At 58.7% G+C, this 23252-nt stretch overlaps 1 protein-coding gene across 7 annotated transcripts in view; it reads left to right on the top strand.

Moving 5' to 3' along the window:
- ARHGAP23 (Rho GTPase activating protein 23) overlaps nt 1-23252 on the top strand; it is a 79863-nt gene that overhangs the window by 20643 nt on the left and 35968 nt on the right. For 2 of the 7 annotated variants that reach the window (XM_070483109.1, XM_070483112.1), the window contains exons 1-7: nt 8127-8657; nt 12301-12462; nt 15146-15173; nt 16441-16536; nt 16738-16816; nt 16980-17034; nt 20043-21210. In XM_070483109.1, the coding sequence (XP_070339210.1) occupies nt 8142-8657; nt 12301-12462; nt 15146-15173; nt 16441-16536; nt 16738-16816; nt 16980-17034; nt 20043-21210 (2104 nt within the window). In that variant the 5' untranslated portion in view covers nt 8127-8141. Of the gene's footprint in view, nt 1-8126; nt 8658-8745; nt 8846-12300; nt 12463-12493; nt 12569-15145; nt 15174-16440; nt 16537-16737; nt 16817-16979; nt 17035-17694; nt 18966-20042; nt 21211-23252 lie in introns of those variants that run through there. The other 5 variants (XM_070483113.1, XM_044744364.2, XM_070483110.1 and 2 more) reach the window with 4 other exon arrangements.

The raw sequence follows: 23252 nt of genomic DNA on the forward strand, positions 1-23252 counted from the left end.
CCCCCATCCCCCACCCCTCGGTTCCCCCGTGGGTGAGCCCAGCATTTCCTACCTAGCACCAGACTGAGTGGGGGGCCAAGGGGTCCAGGTGGTGGGTGGGTGGGTGTCACGCTTACCCTAAGAGGCTGCTCTGCTGTTAAATGAGGTAACGCATGCCCAGTGTGCCTGGTGTCTGGGGAGGGCTCAATAATGTTCATTACTGCTGTTGCTTTTACTGTGTCCCCAAATGCAGGGCCAGGCAAACTGGGGAAGGGTAGGATCTGGGGCTGATGGCGATGGCATCTGTCTTCTGATTACAGAGCCCAGCCCAGAAACCATCCCAGCTCCCTCATGGGCAGGAGCCAGGGGGAGGTTGTTTGTCCCTGCAGAGCCACCGTCTCCTCCACCCTTCCAGCTGCCTCTGGGGCATCATGGGCGGGATTAGGGAGAGGTTCAGCTCCTAGGCTGGGTGAAGGGCTGGCCTGGGCGGGTTGGGCAGGGCCTGGGGTGAGGGGGTGGGTGGTTTCAGGGGTGGAGCTGAGCCTCTCCCTGCAGGGAGCCCCATGTGCCCTGGGGGAGACTTTTGGAATCTGCTGAGACCTGCCCTGGGAAGGGATGTGGTCTCCGCTTGACTAGAACTGAGCTCTCCCCTGCAAGAAACCAGTGGGTGCACCTGTTGTCTCTGTCCAGGTGGTCAGACAACAGGAAGAACTTCTGGAGAGGGGCGCATGGGACCATAGAGGGAGCCAGTTCCAGAGTTCTTCCCATGTCTCCTCTGAAGTGAGCTGTTCAGTGTGGAGTCAGAGAATGGATATGATGGTCTAGAAGAGACATTGCGGGCATTCTCCTGCCGCCAGGAATGACTGCCCCTGGCTCTGTCTTGTCTGAAAAGGGGCTCTGGCCTCCCTGCCGTACTCCTTGACCAAAGGGAGAGCCTTTCTAAGGTCCCACAGTTGCTGTGTCCTTCTGCAGGGGACTGGGACACTGCTTCTCTGTAGGAGATGGGGAGGGGTGATCCTGGGGCGTGGTTGGGGGCTGAGGGGCCTGGAGAGTGCGATGCGGGAGGCGGGGTGGAGGGAATGAGGGCACCCTGCCCACTCTGGGCAGTGGGGGAGACGAGTGCCAGACCTGGCCAGCAGGGGGCTCTGCTGCACACGGGGCCTGTCTGTGTCCCTGACAAGACCGTGCCACCCTTCAGTGTGTAGGCATGTTTTTCTTGGAATGTGTGCGTGAGAGAGCATGCGAGAACGGAGACTCGCCTCTGTGTGCACACGCTTGTGTGTGTGTGTATGTTGCGGGTGGTGTGTACGCATGTATAGACTGGTGTGCTGAGAGGAGTCAGGCCTCAGGGAGCAGGAACCCCACATGTAGCCCAGCTTTGCTAGGAAAACTCTCCCAGGGTCCTGACACCTTGGGATGTGGCATCCCAAGAATTTGTGTACCTGTCGATCTGGCCTCTGATTGGATGGTAGGTCCTCGTCGATGCCAAGGACCTACTGTGTGCAAGGTTCAGCCTCCCGTGGCCTCCTGACGGCTCCCCCTGGGCAGGGACTACTAGGGCCCCAAAGAGGACAATAAGGGCTCTGAGAAGGCGCAGTGGAGAGGGGTGGGAGGGAAAGGTCCTCCAGGCGGGAGATGCTCAGCTGTCCTGGGCAACCTCTCTGGGCAGAGCCTGCTCCTGGGCCCCAGTGGGGGGCCCATTCGTTTGTTCCACCTTCTTCCATCATTTTTTTTAATTTGAATTCTGACTTCTCCATTTTTTATTGTGGTGAAATATACATAATATAAAATTGACATTTTTAAGCGTCCAGTTCAGTGGCATTAAGTACATTCACATTGTTGTGCAGCCGTCACCATCCGTCTCCAGAACTTTTCATCTTCTCAAACAAACTCTGTACCCATTAAACAATAACTCCTCATTCCCCTTTCCCCCAGCCCCCGACTCTATTTTCTGTCTCTGTGAATCTAGGTATCTTGTATAAGTAGACTCATACAATATTTGTCCTTTTGTGTCAGGCTCATTTCACTTAGCATAGTGCCTTCAAGCTTCATCCATGTTGTAGCGTGTCAGAATTTCTTTCCTTTTTAAGTCTAAATAAAATTCCATTGTGTGTATATACTACATTTTGTTTATCCATTTGTCCGTCGATGGACATTTGGGTTATTTCCACCTTTAGGCTATTGTGAATAATGCTGCTATGAACATGGGCGTACAAATATCTGTTTCAGCCCCTGATTTCATTTCACTTCTTTTGGGTATGTAGCTAGAAGTGGAATTGCTGGATCATATGGTAATTCTATGTTTAATTTTTGAGGAACTGCCATACTGTTTTCCACAGCAACGGCATCATTTTGCATCCCCACCAGCCCTGCACAAAGGTTCCGATTTCTCCACATCCTTGCCATCAACAAGTAATTCTTGAGAACCTACTTCGTACAAAGCACTCGAGTAGCACAAATCCATTTCTGAATATTCAGAAATGTTGTCCTTAGGAAGCTCGCATTCTAATGGGGGAGACTCAGGCCATGCCCTTGAGCAGTCTCCAGTCCGAGGGTAAAGACACAGGCCATGACCTCTGGGAGACCCTAGTCTGATATGGGGCAAAACCCCCCGCTGTCAGGGAGCTCGCAGTCTGATGGAGGAGACATAGCCCCCTCCCTTTGGGGAGTCCCCAGACAGGCCCAGAGCCCAGAACGGATACAAGGAGGGCATGCATTGAGACAGTCAGGGGGCTGCTGAGGGGAGTAAATGGAGGGCTTGTGGTGGGCCCTGGCCCACGCTGGCCCACGGTTGCCTAGGCAATGGGCTGGCTGTTTACTTTGTGGCTGGCTCCAGACTCACCCTTTTCTGCAAGTGCTCATTTCCCACCATGAGGAAAGATGCTCATCTTTAGTCTCCCCTCCCTCTGGTGTCCCTGAGGAGGGCACTGGCGCTCCTGCTAGGCGGAGGCCCTGCCAGCCTGGCACCTTTGCCGTGCTCCTTGCCTGCTTGGAGGAGGCCCCATCCTGGGGTCTCACATCACCCACCCCTTGCCCACTCCCAAAGGACCTACAAGCCAAGGCCCTAAGCCTGCCAAAGTTCTGCCAGGGGAGAGGGGGCTCCTGTTGACTCCTCCCTGCTTGGGGGGAATTGGGGCATGTAGGAGCCTGTAGGTGGGAGGTGGTGGTGATGACCACGTGAATGGGTTCACCTGGGTCTGTATAGACCTCTGTGAGTGTCTGCATGTGTCAGTGTGTCTTTGTGTACAGGTGGCTGAGTTGTCTGCATGTCTGAATGTGAATGTGGCTGGGTGTGTGAGTGAGAATATTCAAAAGACAATCAAACAGCTTGCGTTGACCTTGAGGGCATTATGCTACGTGAAATAAGTCAGACAGAGGAAGACAAATGATCTCACTTATATGTGGAATCTAAAAAAAAAGACCAAGCTCACAGATACAGATTGGTGGTTGCCAGAAGCGGGAGGTGGGGGAGTGGGCGAAAGGGGTGAAGGGAGTCAAAAGGTACAAACTTCTAGTTATTTATTTATTTCTTGGAGGACGATTAGCCCTGAGCTAACGTCTGCTGCCAATCCTCCTCTTTTTGCTGAGGAAGACTGGCCCTGAGCTCACATCTGTGCCCATCTTCCTCCACTTCATATGTGGGACGCCTGCCACAGCATGGCTTGCCAAGTGGTGCCATGTCTGCACCTGGGATCCAAACTGGTGAACCCTGGGCCGCCAAAGCTGAACGTGCACACTTAACCGCACTTAACCGCTGCACCACTGGGCGGGCCCAGGCTTTCTTTAATTCTTTAATTTACTTACTACTTCTAATAACCTATGAGGTGGAATTTAGTGTCATTCCCATTTTATTGGTGAGGAACCGAGGCTCAGAGAGGTTAAGTAGCTTGCCCAAGGACTCACAGCCAGAAAGGGATAGAGATAGGACTCAGACCCAGAAGTCGTGGGCTCCAGAGGCCCCACAGCCCTTGTGCTATCCCCTGAGCCATGCTGCCGCAGGAAGAACTAGGGGATTCTGTGCTGCTTGGGATTGCGTTGGTCCCTCCTTGAGGTGGCACTGTTTCCTCCTCCCTTGTCTCTCCCCTCCCCTCCCCCGGCCTCCTTGGTTCTGGCCCAGTTTGAGGGTGGGAGAAGAGTGCCACAACCACTCACCTCAGGGCAAGATTGGCCCTGGAGGGGGAGAGCACGGGATCTGGAGAGACCCTTTGACCCATGTCCTGTTCGCAGGCCAGAGCGAGTGCCGGGTCCCCAGGCTCACAGTGACGCAGGGTTGTCTGCACAGTGAGGTGTTGGGGAGACGCAGGCTTGCTTGGCCAGCTCATCGGCTTGGCCTGTCGGGACACGTGAGGACTGCACACAGTGGTGCTGGGAACCAGGCATCTGAACAGGGTGAAAGGGTGGAGGAGGGCCGAGGGGGCGGCTGCCCTTGAGGGAGGAGACAGGGGTCAGGGGCCCAGGCGCCGGCCAGGTGGGCATGCCTTGGGGATCGCATTGCCTGCGTGCCTGGGATGGACGGGACTGACGGTCGATTTGCTCTGTCTGTGTGTGAGGTTGTGGGGTGGTTATGGGTCTGCATTTGGTGGTGTGTGATGGGTGTGCGGGACTAGTCGAGCTTCATAAATGCCGATGATTATCTTCGTGGGGGCAGCGGGGGTGGGGGTGGGGGGCGGGGGCGGGGGCATTGTTTGTCACGTGGTTTGGGGGCCTACATTCTGGGAGGAGGCGCTAAGCAAGCCAAAGGAAGGAAAAGCAGACGAATTGACCCTGGGCCCCTCTCTCTCACTTCCTGAACCACACGCCCTTCAGCGGCGTCAGTTTCCCTCCTTCTCATATCCCCTGACCCTTGGGCCCAGGACACTCTCCTGTTCCCCAGTTCCTGATTGTCAGCCTGGCCCCTGTGGTCTTCCGATCCTCCACCCCAGGCTACCCTCTAACCTGGGAGTTAACCTGGGGGGTCCCTGACCCCTCCCTCAAACAAACTGTCCCCACCCAGAGAGAAGAGGCCCCGAACCCCTGACATAGCGGCTCCCTTGGTATGTGGGGGCCTCCCTGGGTGGGGGTGAAGGCAGCTGGCTTGGGCCTGAGTCTGGAACTTGGGGACCTCTAAAGGCTTCAGGAGCTGGGACTCTGGTAGAACTGCAAGTGCCCCAAGGGCAAGGTCTGCACTTGTCTTCTTCTCTGAGGTGTCCCAGCCCCTGGCACAGCACCCTGTGAGACCCCTGGGATCTGGTCCCAGCTTAGTAAAAGTGAGGCCTTAAGCTAGTCACTTGTCCTCTTTGAGCCTCAATTTCTGCGTCTGAAAAGTGGGTAGAAAAACAACCCCTGAATATCCAATAATTAGGGTAAATATCAAACGAGATAAAGTGAGAGTGCTTTCAAACAATAAAGGATGATTATCTTATTTGGAGGGAAGTCTGGATGCCCTTCCCTTGAGTTGGAGCCCCCAAGCCCTGCCCTGGGACCCTCAGGAAGATGAGGTTGAATGGATTTTGCAAGCTGGTCAAACTAGAGGATGATGGGAAGGACTGCTCGGTGGGGTAATTCCTGATTTGGGGGGAGGAAGCTGGGGAGGGTGCAGGGAGGAGGACTCGCACTAGGCAGGAAGCCTTGGAATAGACTCTCAGCTACGCCTGGTATTTCCCAGTCCTTGGCCCCCCTCCCCCACCACCCTCGGGGCCCACCCCACATTCCTTTCCTGGAGGAAATGGGGGAGGGGGCTGAGAGGTTCCCCAGGCCTAGAGGATCATTTGTTCAAACCTTCCAGGCCCTATGGTGTGCACCCCTTTCCTGAGGTTCCTGTCGAGGCAGCTGGGGTGGAGTGACGGCATGAGGAAGGTGCGGCTTTGTGGTGGAGGGGGCTGGTACCTCCTTGGCCAGGCCTTGTGCCCGTGCCAAGTTAGAGAGCAGAAGATGGATATCGTCTGTGGCCTATCACTTCCCAGGTCTCTGCAGCCCTGGACACAGAAACCCTGTGCTGCTTCTCCCCCTCTCCTCTCTGCAGCCTCCAGAACCCTCAGCAGTTTTGAGGGAGATGGAGTCTTGATCCAGACATACTGCAGCACCTGTTAGCCCTGAGAGGCTCTCTGGGGTATGAGAGGGGAGAGTCATCCCCTTTCCTCAGAACCAGGGACTGGACTTGTAGCAAGAAGAAAGGAAGTTAGTCAGCTGGAGGGACTGGCTCTTTGCTGGGAGAGCAGGCCAGACTCTGAACGAGGACATCCCCGTGGCCGTTGCCCTCTGCTTGGGGCCGCACACAGATTCTGACATGGCTGAGGACATCCTGGTGGTGCTTCCAGCTGGTCTGTGAGAATCTGACCTTTGGGGATGTGACAGGGGGGCGCCGAGCAGGGAAGGGCAGGAGTGGACTTGACCAGAATCCTTGGTTTTCTAGTGACTGAGGGGTGGGGGAGGGTGCTGATGGAGATGCCATGCATTCTGCTCCCCTGACTGTGGTCCTTTCCCACTCTGCCCCTAAGCCCTCCTGACTCAGCGCTGGTGGCAGCCCTGCTCTTCCCGTCTGGCTTCCGCCAGGGTGGGGGTGGGGGTCCAGCTCCTGCACAGGGGGCCCAGCAAGCGACAAACAGGAAACAGGAGAACAAAACCGCTCCCTGGCCCCCACACGCCCCCCTCTCCCCCTTCCTCCTCCCTTCCTTCTCCTTCTCTCTCCCTCGATCCTGCCCACCCCCAGGGTCCTCTATTTCTCCTCCCTCTGCCCTTAGGCCTCCCCTCTCCTCCCACTGCCCCTCCATCTCCCTGCCTTTCCTCCCACCATCCACCATCTGTGCTGTCCTTGCTGTGGAGAGCAGGTGATGGGATGGGCAAGGAAGGGGAAACTGACTCTTCTGCTCCATTCTCACTTCTGGTGGCTGCCCCGGAAGGTTCCAGCCCTTTGACTCTTCCTTTCTGGACTCCCAGATTTGGGAGCAGGGTTGGGCTGGGGCTGCTCCTGTCCACCCCAGTCTCCCTTCCCTGGCTGCTGGCTAGAATTTGGGTATAAGATCGAGTTGGAGTGAGGGGCTCTGGGCTTGGAGTCCCAGTACTGCCATCACAAGCTGGGTGATCTTGGGCCTCAGTTTCCTTCTCTGAAAATTGGGTCATAGCAGTGGCCCCAGGCCACAGTGAGTGGCTGTCGTGAGAAGCACACTGTGAACAGTCCAGTGGGATAGAAGTGGTGGTGGTGATTACATACATACCTAGTAGCCAAGGCCTCTGCTGGCCCCACCCGGGAAGGGGCCTGGGAAGAGAGAGCCAGGAAGGGGAGGAGGGCAGGGTCTGCCATCAACATGGGCTTCCTGTCTGACTCACATACTGGGCGTGGGGTGGGGGCCAGCGTGGAGTCCATTGTCAGCTTGGTGGTGGCCCCTCTGGGTAGAGCTAGTGGGCAGGGGGTCCAGGAGGAGAGGGTTGGTCACGCTTCCCCACGGGTGGTGCTGGGGACTCCACCTGTAGTCATGCTTAGGGTACAGCTTAACTCTAAGGTGGGGCATTGTGAGCATGAGTGCTGCCCTCTGTGCGGGTCAGTGTGTGTGTGCACGTGTGTGACCCGAGGGGCACGGCATCCATGCACAGAGTACGCATGCTGGGCAGTGTGTGTATGGCATCTCTCTGCCTTCGTGGGGTCTGTGGGTGTCTGTGGGGTGTGTGGAATCTATGGGTGGGTATGTGGGGGGGTCTGGTGTGCTTTTAGGGGCACAGAGGGTATGCTTGCAAATGTGTCTCTGTGGGGTGTGTGGACCATATACACATGGGAGGGTGTCCAAAGTGTGTGTGCATGTGGAAGGGAGTCCACACACTGTGTATGTGAGGGGAGTAGTGTGTTTCTGTGGATATGTGGACAGAGGGAGAGTGAGTGTGTGTGTGTGTGGATGGGAGGGTGTGGGGTGCATGGTGTGTGTGTGTGGTGTGGGTTTGTACAGAGTGGGCAGTATGTGTGTTTATGTGTGTGCATCTCTGTGAGGGACATGTGTACACGCGTGAGTGTGTTTTTCTCTGGGGCATGAGACTGGATGCCCGTGTGTACTGGGAGTACACGTGTGCTGGCGGGGGGACAGGGTGAATGGGAGGGTGAGGGTGTGTGTGTGTCTGCCTGTACAGGGTGTGTGGTGTGTGACTGCGGGGGAGCTGTAGAGTGCCTCCTGTGTGTGGGTGGGTGTGAGTGTGGGATGGGGCGGCCGCGGACAGGGGCCGCCCCGGAGGGGGAGGCGTCTGCCCTGCGCGACTCGCCTGAGTGTCCAGGCTCGGGCGCCTTCAGCGGGAGGTGCGGGAGGCGCGGAGCCGCTCCAGCCGTCCTGCCGCCGTCCGCGCGGCCCGGCCGTCCCCTCGGGGCCCCTGGGCCCCGGGCCCGCGGCTCCGGGGGGCGGGCGGGGACACCCGGGGCCCGCCAGCCGCCCAGGGGGCCGAGGACGCCGCCCGCCGGGCGCCGAGGAGCGGCAGCGCGCCCAGCTCCGGAAGCCGGGCCCGCGGCGCGCTGGGGCCCGGGCGGCGGCCGGGCCCGGGGACCCCCGATGGCCGCGGCGCTCGTGGGCAGCGCCGTGTGGCGCGTGGAGCGCGCGGGGGCCGGGGGCTGGCGCTGGGAGCGCGCCGTCGGCGTGGACTGCAGCACCCCGGAACCGCGCTGCCTCTGGCTGCCCTGCCTTGGCCACAGCGACCGCCGCGCGCCGGGGCCGCGCCGGGCCAGGGTGAGCGCCGCGGGGTTCGTGGGGCTGGTGGCAGGGCAGGGGCCTGGGCAGGCCTCGTCGGGGGGTGGGTGGGACTGGGCCTCCAACTCTCTACCATCTTTGAGCCGAGATCTTTGAGCCGACTGCGCCCTGCACTCAAGGACCTATGCCCCGGAGTGGGTAGTGACTGAGGAGCTGGAGAGATGCCGGTGAGGGTGGCAGGATTGGAGCTGAGGGCTTTTCCAGGGGTCCTGAACGACGACCCCCAGTCTGGGTGGTGGCCTTCAGTGGGTTCAATCTCTAGGTTTACAGGCGGTGGAAGGATGGAGGGGACCAGGTATTTGAAGAGATGCTGGAGCATCTAGGATCCTGGGGAGTTTGGGCTGGCAGGGACCCTGAGCCAGAGGCAGGCAGGGGTGCCACTAAATGGAGCAATGGGCGCCACCCTGTCCTCTTGCTGGTAGGGGATCTGGGTACAGGGGCACACAAAGGTTTCCTGGTGGGTAAAGGAGGCTGACGTGGCAGAATGGACCGGAGCAGGTAGTGAGAGATCTCAGGGTGAGGACTGACACGGCTGGAGAGAGGGGGTGGGGACAGTGTTTCTGATGTCCAGGATCGACCGGGCTGGTAGGGCGTGAGTCACAGTGGGCGCCATGCCCAGCATGAACGCTGTGCTCCCTGCAATGACCTCTTTATGCTCCGGGGCTGGGGGTGGGGGAAAGCAGAACTCCTGGATTCTAGTTCATGTGTTGCCACCCCACCACGTGTCGAGTTCTGTCTAATTTGTGACCCTGGGGCCATCTGCCCTTCTCCCACCATCAGTTGGTATTTCTGGATGTCTCTTTCCTGACGTGAGGGTGAGAGCGTTTGGAAATAGATCTGGGCCAGGAGAGCGTTAATCAGTGATATCCCTGTGTCCCCAGAGCCTCTCTCTTTCCATCCCCTTGTTTCTGTGCCTACCTCAGAGAGCAGAGTTGGGGATGTGTGTGAGCTGTACCCCTTCCCAATCTTAGCACCTTTCTGATCCTCATTGCTGGCTCCTTCTCTGTTTCTGTGTCTATCACCTCTCTCCCCCTCAAGATGAGAGCAAAGACCCAGTATTGTCCCAGGTCAAAGGGGAGAAGAGGAAACATGCATGTGTAATAGCATGAAGGAGTCAGGTTAAACCCAAGGAAGAACTTCCCACAGGGGAGCCACCAGATCTGGCCCTTGGTGGGGGCTGCAGTGTCTCCTCTTCAGACAAGGGTGTGGTGGCTGTGGCAGGGGATTTGCCACACTGCCATTCTCAGGAGCCTAGTTAGAAGGGGTGGGTGAAGGGAGACTGGAAGGAAGGAAACGAGGAAAGGGAGAGGCAGGGATGAGGGAGGGGTCGCCGTTGGTGCCTGGGTGAGGAGGGGACCTGAGAGGAGGCATGCCCACTGCTCTGGGTTAGAAGCAGGCCCCCAGGGAGTGGCACCCCCAGGCAGCTGGCAGCTCCAGGCAGGATGTGCGCTGGAGGAGGGGTGGGGGGCAAGCAGAGACCTGTCCCAGCCACTTCTCGTCACTGGGGCAGCTGGTGGCTTAAACCTTAATCCAGGACACCAGGAAAACAATGGGCCCTGCAAACAGCCTCAGCCCAGAGCCCGAGTGGAGAGCAGGCAAGGGAGGCAGCCCACACTGGGGAAGAGCAGAGGCTTCTGGTAGGAGGGGGCAGTGGAGGGTCCCCCGAGGCCCTCCTCTCCCTGATCAGTTCCTTGCCAGGTCAGCAGAGATAGGAAATCCAGGGGATTTCAGACCTCAGCAGAATTCCCAGAGGATTTTCCCTTCTGGGCTCCTCAAACCGTAACAGGGGTGTGGGGTTCATCGGAGAGTCCAGGCTGTAGCCACAAGTGGAAGAAGCTACGGGGCCATCACTGGTCCTCCAGCCTGAATCGGTAACCCAGCTCAGGCCTCCTGGACTGGGGGTGGCTCAGCTTTTCCTTGGACCCTTGCAAGGACAGAGAGCTCACAGCCTCATCCGGGTAGTTTTCCAGATACATGTGATGAGAATGGTCTCCAGGGCCTGGAGCTTCACTCAGCCTCCTTGTGTATTCCGCCGGCTGTGCCCTCTGGGACTGTATGAAGCAAGCCTATTGCCTCTGTCACATTTTTCTTGAATCCTCTGAGATTTGAGGAAGATGCCCTCCCCCAAGCCTGCCATTCCATAGAGAAATCCCTAGCATAGGTGCTGGGCCCAGGGCCGCCTCCCTTCCACTGGGTGTGTGAGCAGGAGGGCGGATGTACATGTCAAGGAACTTCTTAGTATCAGGACCTTTGAGGGGCAAATTTGAGCTTTCTCCAGCTCTTAGACGAGGGGAAAGTGAACAGAAATAGTGAAGCAGGAGCTCCTCACCCCAGAGCTGGTGGGCTTCCTCCCTCTGCACACAGCCCCACCTTTCTTTCTGCAGCTGAAGGCTCCTGCCTGGTGCCAAGGAGGAGTGAGGGGGTTGATGACTTTTGAGGGTGCCAGTGGAGGGGCTTCTTGCCCTCTGAGGGGCTTGGATTAGGAGCACCAGGTTGGTTAGGCTGAGTGAAGTAGGGGGCTGAAGAGCCCTGAGGGAGGCCTCCCGGCTTTTCACGAGGCAGCCTGCCCTCGGCTCCCATCTTCTCCAATCTGCCTCCCTGTGCATACATCTCTCTGACGCCCTCCTGTCACCCACTTTCCCTCTCTGTGTCTGCGCGGGGGACTTGAAGGGAGCCCTCTCTGAGGCACTGTCTGTCCTCTTCTTCCTCTTGCCCCAGAAATGGGCCCATGTGCCCCCAAACCCTTGTCTTCAGATGCCCTCTGCCATGTCATCTTGGTGAATCCCAAGTATTCCAGCAGGTGGGCCAGAGGGCAGCGGGGTGTCTCCCTCACACCCACCTGGATCCCCACTTAGTTCCGGTGAAGCAGCCAGGCCCCTGGGCTGGGCCCCAAGCCTCAGCAAGCCCCTTCAGTTGCCTGCTGTCCAGTCTGCTCCCTCATGACTCTTAATGCCCTACTTGTTTCTGCTGCTGCTCCTGAAGGATGCGTGTGTGTGCCAGTCTGTGCATGTGTGTGTCTGTATGTCTGCAGCGTGTGCTATGTGCATGTCTGTGTGTGCATGCAAGTGCTTGCGAGTCTGATAATGTGCAACTGTGTGTGCACATGTCTGTGTGTCTATGTAAGCGTGCGTGTGTGCACCTTTGCACATGAGTGTGCTTATCTGGGTGTTTATGGTGTGTTCTGCTTGGATGAGTGAATGTGGATGTATGTGTGTCCACCTAAGTGTGTGTGTGTCTGTGTGCATGTGTGAGATTGTGCAGCAGGCACTTCCTGGGCAGAAAGGCTGTGTGCCCCGTCCCAGCACATAGTAGGTGCTCAGGGACCATTTGCTGAGCTGAACTGAGTGAACACCTGGCTCACTGCAGTGAGTTATTTCCCTAGAGGCAAAGGTGACATGAGGGGATTGAGGGGAAAGAAAGAAGGAAGAGGCTGTTGGGCTGATGAGGGTGGGAGGGAAAGGAAGGAGTGAGGAGCCCTCAGGGGCAGAGGAGGGTGCCTGGAGCCCCAGGACCCATGGAGCTTTCCGGTCCCTGTCAGGTCCTCTGGGCTGTAGGAGGCAGTGTGCAAACTCGGGAGTGTGGCCACAGGGCCGCTCAACCCTGTCTTCCTGTGCCCCCACAGCTGCCACTGGGCCCGAGAGATGGGTGCTCTCCCGGGCGCCCCCTCCCCTGGCAGGGGCCACGAACTCTGCTGCTGCACAAGAGTCTGCAGGATGGCTTTGGCTTCACCCTGCGCCACTTCATCGTGTACCCACCTGAGTCAGCGGTCCACTGCAGCCTGAAGGTACACCAACTTGCCCGCTGCCCTGGCCTGTTCTGAGGAAGCGCTAATGGGAGGAAGGGAGATTCCTGTGCACTGTCCCCTCCACGGTCCTTCTTCTGTGGCCTGGGTAGGAAGTCACAGAGGCAGGAGCAGCCCTGGCTGGGTCATTTGCATTGTGTGATCGTGGACAAGCCCCCTAACTGCTCTGGGCTTGGTCTTCTCAGGAGAAGGGGCTGGGTGGCTGGCTCAGGGCAAGGAATGTAGAGGTCGGGGAGCCAGGATGCTCACTACACCTCCAGACTCTTGGCCTCTGGAAAGTGAGCAGCCTTCTCGGAGAGATGGGGTTTCTGGGACGCCTTGTCCACTGGCCGCTTCTGAGCTGGGTCTGCTGCCCTGTCTGCAGCCTGAGCTCTCGGGGAGTCTGTCCTAACACACCTCTGGGAGCCCCCCCCAGAGTGCCCCAGGCCCATGCTGGCCTCACCTCTGTGTGCTGGGAAGAGCCCTGGGCCCGGATGAAGGAGACCTGGGTTCTGGTGCTGGTACAACTCATAGGTCACTGTGAAGCTTGGGGTGGTCTTACCCCTCTCTGGGCTCCGTTTCTCGTGCTGTAACCTGAGGGCATTTATCTATTTGACCTCTATTAGGCCCTTCCAGCCCTAATATAAATATCAAGTTCTCTGGATCCAGGAACCAGGGCTGCTCAGCCCAACCCACAAGGTGGGCCGAGGGGAGGCAGTCCCCAACAGTGAAGCAGGTGTGCGGGAAGACAGGAGAGGGCCTGGGCAGGAACCGGGGCTCCCCAGGAGGGCCCTGCTGCCTTCCCCCACCTCTCTCCCAGCAGAGAAGGAGACAGGTTTATTTTGGAGTCAATGAACCCGTTTCTCCCCTTCCTCCAGGGCTGGGACCAGCCTACACAGCTGTTGGGGGACTCTCCCTTGGGGAGCCTGGTCCCACCTGCCAGAGAACCAAGGCATTGGGTTTCAGTGCCTGTGTCTGTGTGCTTGCATGCTTCTCTTTGTGTGCACATGTGCGGGCACAGTATGCTGGTCATATATATCTAGACATCTAGACGTGTGCATATAGGTGTCTGTAAATACATGTTGTGTGCACACGTCACTGTGCACCCCTCATATCCCTGTCTGAATCTGGGGCGCCTGCATGAACTATCCTCATTGGCTGCAGCTGTGCTTAGGAGTGTACGTGGGGGCTGATGGTGTGTGGGAGGGGTGCTGCCCCACCCCTTGATGCCCAAGGACAGCAGCCCCTGGTTCCCTAGACTGCTCGTCCTTCTGTCCCTCCTCCCATAGAATGCCCTCCTTCCTGGCTCCTGCCACCTTCTCTCAGGGGACCCTGCTGAGGGGTGACTGGGGCAGAAGCAACATGAGTGGTCTAGGCTGGGTGGTGGACCTGTCTCAGAGAGATCTTGCTCACACAGGGCGCTGGAAGACCCCAGGGCAGGGCCAGCCAGGGACAGGCCCCATCCCCTCCCCAGAACCTGCCCAGGGCGGGGAGCCTGCAGGGAGCTCAGTTGTCTAAATGCATCTCCGAATGCATCCGTCTGCCCCTGCCACCCGCTCGCCGTGCTGTCAGCTCGTATCAGTGGCACGCACCCCGCACAGGAGGGCAGGGCAGAGGGACTGCTCTCTGGCAGTGCCCAGCGGCCTTCCTGTCCAAAGGTCAGGAAGGGTGCCGAAGAGTCCTGCGTTCCAGCTCTGGCTCTGCTCCGGAGCCTCTGAGTGGCCCTGGACAAGTCAAGCCCTGTCGTCTGTAAATGGATGATCTGTGGAGAAGGTTGGACAAGGCGACACTGAAGGTCCCATCCAGCTCTGAAATGCCACATGCTGCTGGGCTGGCCTGTCTCTCTGACCTTCTCCTTTCCCTCATTTCTATTTCCTCCCCAAATCCAGTGCCCATCCCTCCTCACTCCCCAGGATGATCCCAGAGGCCTCCTTACTGGGTCTCCTCAACTCCATTTCTCAGCCCTGCACCTGGAGGCCAGAATCCTCTTCCCTAACTGGTATTTTCACATCCACTCTCTCCCACTCAAGAACCTTCACTGGCTCCCTCTTTCTTCCTTTGCAAACCTCTTCCTTTCTCCCTTCTCCTTTGCTTTAGTCTGACTTCTGTCGCTTGCTGGTGTTGACTCTCTCCTTCAGCTCAGCTGATCCAGTCCCACACGTGCTTGCTTATTTCTGCCACCAAGCACCTGTGCACTCCACTCCCCTCACCCAGAATGGCTTCTCCCAGCCATCCCGAAACTTGCCTTAAAATCCCCTCCCCCAGGGGGACACTAATCAGGCTTTCCCTTCCCATTCTCTAAGAGGTGATAGCCACTGTTTGCACTTGTCATACCTGCTTATCTGTGTCTGCCTGAATCCTCTCTGTGGTTAGTGTGTTTGCGCTCTCCATCGGGCTTCAAGCTCCCCAAGGGAAGGGATCGTGGGTCCCCCACTGCACTGGGGGCTTTCAGACAGCTGAGATGCTGACGTGGCGGGTCGGCAGGCATGAGAGAGGGCTCATGCCGCTGAGGAACGTTGCCTGGGACTTGAAGTCCCTGTGGACACCCCTCCCGCCCCCTCTGGCCCAGGGCGCTAGGCTAGTTGAAGGAAGATAAGAGAGGAGGCCGCTGGGTGTGGGAGCTTGCAGGGGCCCGCCCAGGTGGAGCTAGACTGAGGGCCCACACCCACCTCTCTGTCCCCTGCAGGAGGAAGAGAATGGAGGCCGAGGAGGAGGTAAGGAGTGGCGGGGGGTGGGCACCAGGGACTGGGGCTGAGCTGGGACTCATCCTCCAGCTTCTCTTTCTCCTCCTCCCCTAAGTTGTCCTGGGTTGTGCTGTGGCCCCGACCCTTGACCGCTGTTCCTGTCTTGGCTCTTCTCTGTGTCCACTCCGGACATCTGGTCCCTCTCTCTCTCTCCTCCCTTTCTTTTCTCACATTTGGCTGCCTCTGGGCCTGTCCATTCCACACTGGGGTGGTGCTCTGGGGAGCCCTGGGTTCCTAAGACCTGGCCCTGCTCTGGAGTTACTCCCAGCGCAGACTGAGGTGTGGGCTGGGGGCTGGTGGGAGGGTGCAGCTGATCAGGGGCTGTCCTGGGGTATAGAGACACTGGGGTTCTGTTGGGCGTAAGGGGGGCCCTGAGGCCTTTCTCTTTTCAAATGTGAACCCAACTCCCCTGGCTGTCACCCTTGCTGTCCCAAAGGGCCCCTCCTGGCACCCAGGGTCCCCTGTGTATTCAAGGCAGACCTCCTTGAACCGGTAGCCTTCCTTCTCTGCCGCTAGGGCTTTTGCTGGGCAGCCATGGGGACACTCTTCTCGAGTCCCCATCGCATCCTGTGGTGGAGGCGGAGCCAGCTGACCTAGAACAGGCCCATTTCTCTGATGGAGACAGTTAGCAGTGGAGGAATATTGCTGGGTCGTAACGTGATGTCATGAGGGGGTGGGTGCCCTTCCTGGGATCCTCAGGCCTCTGCCTGGAGTCCCCCTGACTCCGGGGAAGGGAGTGGGGTGGGAGGTGTGGGTGTTGGGTCCTGTGAGCTTCAGGGCCTCTCTGCAGCTCTGCCCGGGTCTGTGGGTGTGGACATTCTCTGTGTGTGTGGCTGTCTCTCCCTGCTGTGTATCTTTAGGACTTGATACTGGCCTCTTTTGTGGCACCCTTTCCTTTGTCTTGTGACCTGTGTGTGTTTGTGTGTGTGTGTGTGTGTGTGTCTGCCCCACTAGACAGTGAGCTCTAGTAGGACAAGGACCATGTCTTTATCCGTCCTTTTTCGTCTCGTTTCTAGCATGGTGCTGGATGCAGGAGGCATTTAGGGAGTGACTCTGTGTGTCCGTGTAGGTTTTCCTTCACAGGAGTGTGTCCTCTTGTCTGATCCTGCTCATTGCATCCCTGCGGATGTGTGGGTCTGTGTTTGTGTCCATGTGAGTGTGGTCCTCTGTGTGTGTAGCTGTGCATAGGTGTGACCTTCAGCAGTCACCCCCAGCTAACCTGGCTGATGCTCACCAGGACCCTCCCCCCGGCACCGCTTGGAGCCCATGGATACCATCTTTGTCAAGAATGTGAAGGATGATGGCCCTGCCCATAGGGCAGGGCTTCGCACAGGTGAGCTGTCCCAGTTACCTGCCTCATCGCACCTCTCTGGGTCTCTTCTCCCTGCCCTGTGGTTAGGACGGGATTCTTGGACCTGGGTATTGGGGAAGCTCCTGTCCCCCCACTGTCATCTATACCTGGTAAAGGGGTTCTCAGGTGGGGCCATTGACACCCCTTGGTCTGCTCACACATGGCCCTGCCCCTTGTCCCCAGGAGACCGGCTGGTGAAGGTGAATGGGGAGAGCGTCATTGGGAAGACCTACTCCCAGGTCATAGCTCTGATCCAGAATAGGTGAGTGTCCCCTGCCTCCTTCTCCCATAACAGCTCCCAACCCACTCACGGAATCCCTGCACACCCACCCCCTTGGCCCTGGGGCTGCCCTGGCCACCAGGCTCCCTGTTCTCCCAGACCCTGTTGCCTCAGCCTGGCCTGAGCCCCTGCCCTGTCTCTGTAGTGATGATATCCTGGAGCTCTCCATCATGCCCAAGGACGAGGACATCCTCCAGCTGGTGAGTCCTGCCCTGCTGTCTGAGGTGGAGGTCCCCTGGGGCCTGGGGGCAGGATCCAGTCCCTCTCCTTAGGCCTCCCTCCTGCGTCGGCCCCTCTGGGAGGCAGAGAAGAGAGTGTAGGGGGCAGCACCAGCCCGGCATTGCCCAATCGGGATGCCAGGCCCATCCCTGGGCTGGGGCTGGTTGTTGCTTCACTCAGGGCTGCTCTGTGCTGGGGGATGGGGAGGCGCTGGCCTTGGCAGGCAGGATTGCTGCCAGGGTATCGGGAAGGAGGGTGGCCCAGCGGGCCCTGCCAGACTGGCATGTTCTTGTCGGCACCCAAAGGACGCCTGTCCCCTGCACCCCTCCCTGCTTGACCTCGAGTGAGCATGTCTCCTGTAGATGTGTCCACACACACACAGCACACCCCACCCCATCCTACTGTCATGTGCTCCCATTCACACAACACACCATGCACAGCCCAATACACAAGCAGAACATGCCAGATACACAGCCGCACAACACAACCCTGCAGCGCCACCCTTCATCCAGCACGCCATACACCGCACATGTGAGAACACACACAATGCACCAGACACGCCACAGCAGGCACATGCCACAGTGCACACAACCCCTCAGTGCTGCACACAGGCACCTGTTACCACGCATACCCCGACACACATCGCAGTTCACCACAAACATCAAAACAGCACAACACACTCCTCAGCATCTCACTTCCCCACCACAGCAGTGCCACAGCGGATCACAGCACACACACTCGGACTTCTCACCACCACCACGTGAACGCTCATTGCAAATGCTGGCTCTGTCACAACACGTGTGTCCACAAACATCACGGCAAGCGCTAGCCCAACACAGGCGCATGCGCTCACCCATATCACAATAAGCGAAACCCTCACAACCTTGGTGCCCCTCCCCCACGGGCACTTCCGCGCACCTGGAACCCAGCATTCCACCCGCCACATGCAGCAGGCGCCACAGACACTGCCTGTAGCATACATGTGAACCCCTTTACCCCACACACTCTGTGCACATGCACACACACATGCCATCTCTCTCTCTGTGCCAGCCCTGACCCAGAGCCCAGGGCAGTCCTCTGAGCCCAGTGCCCAGTTTCTTGGTCTCATGGATCCCAGCCAGATGCCAACTTGCTTGCCCCCAAAGTCACTGCCCCTCAGAGGAGGGCTGAGGGCCAAGCCTGGGAGCCCTGGGAGCCGCTGTGCTGGCTTCTGCCCTGGATGTGTTGTCATAATCACTGTAATCACAGTGCCATGCTTGGCACCATGCCCCTCTGGGAACCTCCACCCCCTGACCTCGATTGTCCCCTTGCCCTTCCTGGGGAGGGGGAGGCAACGATGGGGGTCCGGAGAGGTGGATGGCTCCCACCAGGTCTCAAAGGCCCTGCGTGTACTCCTCCCCCTGGCTGAGGCGAGGCTATGGGGGGTGACTGGAGGAACCTAGGGCGTCACCGCTTTCTCCAGCTGGAGGAGGACAAGGCATGGGGAAGGCAGCAGCCCGGAGCTCTGCTACCCAGGCTGGGGTGGGCAGGCAGCCCCAGATGTCAGCATCTGGGGGCCTCCACTGGCCCCTGCCATCCGCGCCGGCCAGAGGGTGGGGCCCAGGCATTCCTGTGGTTGGGAGCCAAGGCTGGAGGCCAATAGGGCCGCGGCAGCTGCTGACGCCACCGCCGACGCGGCGAGGCCCCTCCACACCCATCCTTCCCTCCCTCCTCCTCCCGCCAGCCGAGAGAGCCGGTGGGGGCCGAGGGCAGCCGCAGGGAGGGCAGACTGGGGGCTACGGAGGCCAGGGCCAGCACAGTGGTCAGTGGGGGTTAGCCGGGGGCGGGGGGAGGGCGGAGGCGGGCCGGGATGCTGCCGCCACCGCTGTGACGCGGGGAGCCCCGGGAGCCGGCAGGATGGCAGGAGGGAGAGGTATGTGAGTGTCTCTGGCCCCGTCTGTGTGAGTCCAAAGGGGGCTGAGTGTGCAGGGGTGTGGTTTAGCTCGTCTTCATCACATGATATGTGTGCCTGGAACTGGAGGTGTAGTTATTTGTGTGTGTATGTGTGTCTCATTGTGTTTCACTATGTGTGTGTGAGCATGTCTCGGGGTGTGTATTTTCCTGTGTCTCCTTGTGGTGTGGCATATGTGTGTGTGTGTGTGTGTGTGTGTGTGGTTTTAGCCTCCCACCCTTTGATACTTCTCCCTCAGATAGGCCCCTGGGTGGCCCATAAGGGCCAGGCTAGGCCAGGGCCACAAGGCCGCTGTCCCTGGGGGCCGCCTCCTTTTTTGGCCGGGCCTGGGCACCGGCCCTGTCACTCCTTAGCAATGCAGCGTCAGCCTCAGCTCCCAGTGCCAAATTCCAGGCCTGGGGTGGCAGAAGGTGGCCCAAGGCCCCTCAGCCAGTCGTCCCCTCCCCCAGGCCTGGTCCAGAGGGAGCAGGAGCTAGACAAGTTCCTTCTCACCCTAGAGGCCCAGGAGCTGGGCCCCGAGCTCCCCGTCCAGGGGACACAGAGACAGCTGGGCTCTCCCCGACCACGCCCATCCCCAGCCCACCCTGCCCTGCACGCACCCCTTAGCCGGCTTCCTTCGCTGTCATCTGCCACCTTGACTGGTCTCTGGTGGGGTTTCCCAGCTCCGCCCGAGGGTCTGTGGGCACCCTTGGACGTAAGGAAGCAGGGAGGCGGCTGAGGCCAGCATGGGGGCAGGAGCCCAGAAAACAGATGTTGGAATGTTTGTGGCTAAAGGCAGTCCTTGTCGTAAGTCTTAGAGAACTCCTGGCTCTTTTTGGAGTGTGTGTGTGTGAGTGTGACTCTCAAAGGCCTCTTATTTCTTTGTCCTCCCTCCTTTCTTTGGAGCGTGCTGTGCCACCCCCACCCACTCAGGACTCCCCCTGCTTGGTCCTCTCCCTCAGTCCCCTTCTCTGGGGGCCTTGATCTCCTAGGGCTGCTGTAACCCTGCCCTGTGGGGCCTGTTCGGCTCTGCTCACCTGCCTCTGTGTCCCTGGCCAGGCCTACTCCCAGGACGCCTACCTGAAGGGGAACGAGCCGTATTCTGGAGAGGCCCGGAGCATCCCAGAGCCACCCCCACTCTGCTACCCCCGAAAGATCTATGCCCCGCCAGCCCGGGTCTCCACCTGGGCCACTATGGTGCCTGAGCCACTCTCAGCACTACCCAGTGACCCCTGGAGTCCTGCTGCCTGGAGTGACCCGGGGCCCCGAATCCCATCAGCCACCCGCGCCCATCTGGACAACCCTTCCTTGGGGATGAGCCAGCCCCGCCCCAGCCCTGGTGCCTTCCCCCGCCTCCCCACGGAGCCCCGGACGCCCCGTGCCTTCCCGGAGCCTGGCAGCCGGGTACCCCCCAGCAGACTGGAGTGCCAACAGGCTTTGTCACACTGGCTGTCGAACCAGGTACCCCGCAGAGCGGGGGAGAGACGGTGCCCCACCATGCCCCCCAGGGCCCGCAGTGCCTCTCAGGACCGTTTGGAGGACGTGGCTGCCCACCGCCCATGGCCCTGCTCCACCTCCCAGGGTGCCTTGAGCCAACTGGGCCAGGAGGGCTGGCACCGAGCTCGCTCAGACGACTACCTGAGCCGGGCCACCCGCTCAGCTGAGGCACTGGGGCCAGGGGCCCTGGTATCGCCCCGCTTCGAACGCTGTGGCTGGGCTTCCCAGCGTCCGTCTACCCGCACCCCTGCCTGCCCACCCAGGGACTTGCCCGGGCCCCAGGCCCCAGCCCCGCCTGGCCTACAGGGCCTGGATGACATCGGGTACATCGGGTACCGGAGCTACAGCCCATCATTCCAACGCCGGACTGGACTCCTGCACGCACTCTCCTTCCGGGACTCACCCTTTGGGGGGCTGCCCACCTTCAACTTGACCCAGTCTCCTGCACCGTTCCCACCGGAAGCCTCCGAACCACCCAGGGTTGTCCGGCCAGAACCCAGCACTCGGGCCCTGGAGCCTCCCACCGAGGATCGCCGAGGCGATGAGGTGGTCCTGAGGCAGAAGCCTCCGACAGGCCGCAAGGTCCAGCTGCCCCCTGCAAGACAGATGAACCTTGGGTTTGGGGATGAGTCCGCAGAGCCCGAGGCCAGTGGGCGAGGAGAACGCCTGGGCAGGAAGGTGGCCCCTTTGGCTGCTACTGAAGACTCTCTGGCTTCCATTCCCTTCATCGGTGAGTGATGGTGCAGGTGGCTGTCTTGGGAGGCCTGGTGGTCTGAGCCTTGTTGTGCTTCACCCACCTGTCACCGTGGGCAAAACTCTGGGTTGGGTGCTGATGAGATCCACCTGTTTCTCTGTCCATCTATCCATCTGGCCATCGCATCCATTCGTCCATCCATCTACCCATCCATCCTTCTTTCTGTCCCCTCTTCCATTCTTCCATCATCCTTCCTCCCATTCATTTACTCTTCCACATATGTTCTCATCTTCCTTCCTTTCTTTCTTCCTTCCTTCCTTCCCTCCCATCCTCCCTCTTTCTCCCCTCCCCCTCCTTCCTCCGTCCTTACTTTCTTCCACCCATCTACTCATTCATCTATTCTTCAGCCCTCCTTTCCTCCCCGCCCTTTCCTTTGTTGGTTTCCTCCTTCCTTCCTTCCATTCTTCCATCATTCTTTCCTTTCAGCCTTTCTTCCATCCTTCTGTTCTTTCTTTCCTTTGTTCCTTTCACTCTATGTTCCTTCCATCCACCCTCCATCCAACAGATATTTGTGTCAGGCACTGTGCTGGGTTTCATGCTCTCCTGGAGTGCGTGGTCCAACAGAGGGATGGACGATCAGACAAGAAAAATCCCATGGGATGGGTGTGTGATAGGCGTACAGGAGCTCTAGGAGACACAGAAGGGCTCCACAGTCTAGACGGGAGAGCGTGGAAGCCGGGGGGAGAATCTTGGAGAAAGGAGATTTCAGCTAAGATTTGAAGGAGTTAGTCAGGGGAAGAATGTCCAGGGAGAGAGAATAGAATGTGCCAAGACCCTGAAGTGAAAGAGGCAGGATTCCCTCCCAGGTCATCGGAACAGGTCTGGAGGGGCCTTGTCCGCTGCTGGGGAGTCTGCACCTTACCCCGAGAGCAGAGGGGCTACTGAAGGCTTGCCTCCTTTAGAACAGACAGAGCATAAGGGGGAGGCGAGAGAGTGCAGAGGTCGGGTTGTTCCCGGTTTCTGGCCTAGCCAGAGGGTGGTGCCCCACCTCTGTTTTGAGAATGAGAGGCAGTAAGGCAGAAAAGGTTGAAGGTTTGCTGAAGAAGAAGTGCCCAGGAGGGAGCAGGACGGGCTGGGCTGGGTCTAGGGCTTGGGAGAAAGACCAGGATGCAAGATCGTGGGATTGGGAGCCAGGAGCCCAGAGGTGGTACCTGGAACCGAGAGCAGTGAGCTTACCCTCCGGTAGCCGTGGGAGTGAAGGAGAAGAGGCCTGGGCCAGCGAGAGGGGGCACAGCCCTGGCCATCCCCAGCCAGCCTGCCGTCTGAGAGGGCAGACAGCCTCTCTCCTTTTGTTTTTATTATTTTGTTTCATTTTATTTTATGTTTTCCAGCTTCACTGAGATATGGGTGACTAGAATTGTATACATTTAGTTTGTACAATGTGATTTTTTAAAGATGTACAAATGATGGTTTGATACACATATACATTATGAAATGACCAAACCAAGCTAATTAACCCGTCTATCACCTCGCAGTTACCTTTTTTGTGTGTATGGTGAGAACACTTAAGATTCCCCCCTTAGAGAATTTCAGGGATAAAATACAGTATTGGCAACTGTAGTCTCCACGCTGTGCATTCGATCCTCAGAACTTACTCCTCTTAGAACTGCAAGTCTGTACCTTCGACCAACATCTCCCCACTTCTCCCACCCCCGAGCCCTGGCAGCCACCGCTCTGAGACAACCCCCTTTCTTAGTAAGCTCACTGTCTGAGGGGGGAGGTAAAGTCTAGTTTCAGGGTACTCCCAGTCTGAGGGGAGTCATGGCACCCACCCTCCAGGAGCCTCCAGCTGAGGGGAGAGATGGTCCTTATCCTCAAGAAGCTCTCAGTCGGGTGGGGGAGACACAGTCCTTGCCCTCAGGAAGCTCCAGTCTGATGTCTGATGGAGGAGACAAACTCCATGCCCTCAGAGAGCTTTCAATCTGAGGGGGAGACACAGGCCCTGCCCTCAGGAGCCAGCTCTAAGGAGGGTGGCTCCACCCACTCCTGGGTGCTGGGTGCCCTCGGTGTGATGCAGG

Source organism: Equus asinus, chromosome 13, assembly GCF_041296235.1.
Source record: "Equus asinus isolate D_3611 breed Donkey chromosome 13, EquAss-T2T_v2, whole genome shotgun sequence".
NCBI classification, from domain to species: domain Eukaryota; kingdom Metazoa; phylum Chordata; class Mammalia; order Perissodactyla; family Equidae; genus Equus; species Equus asinus.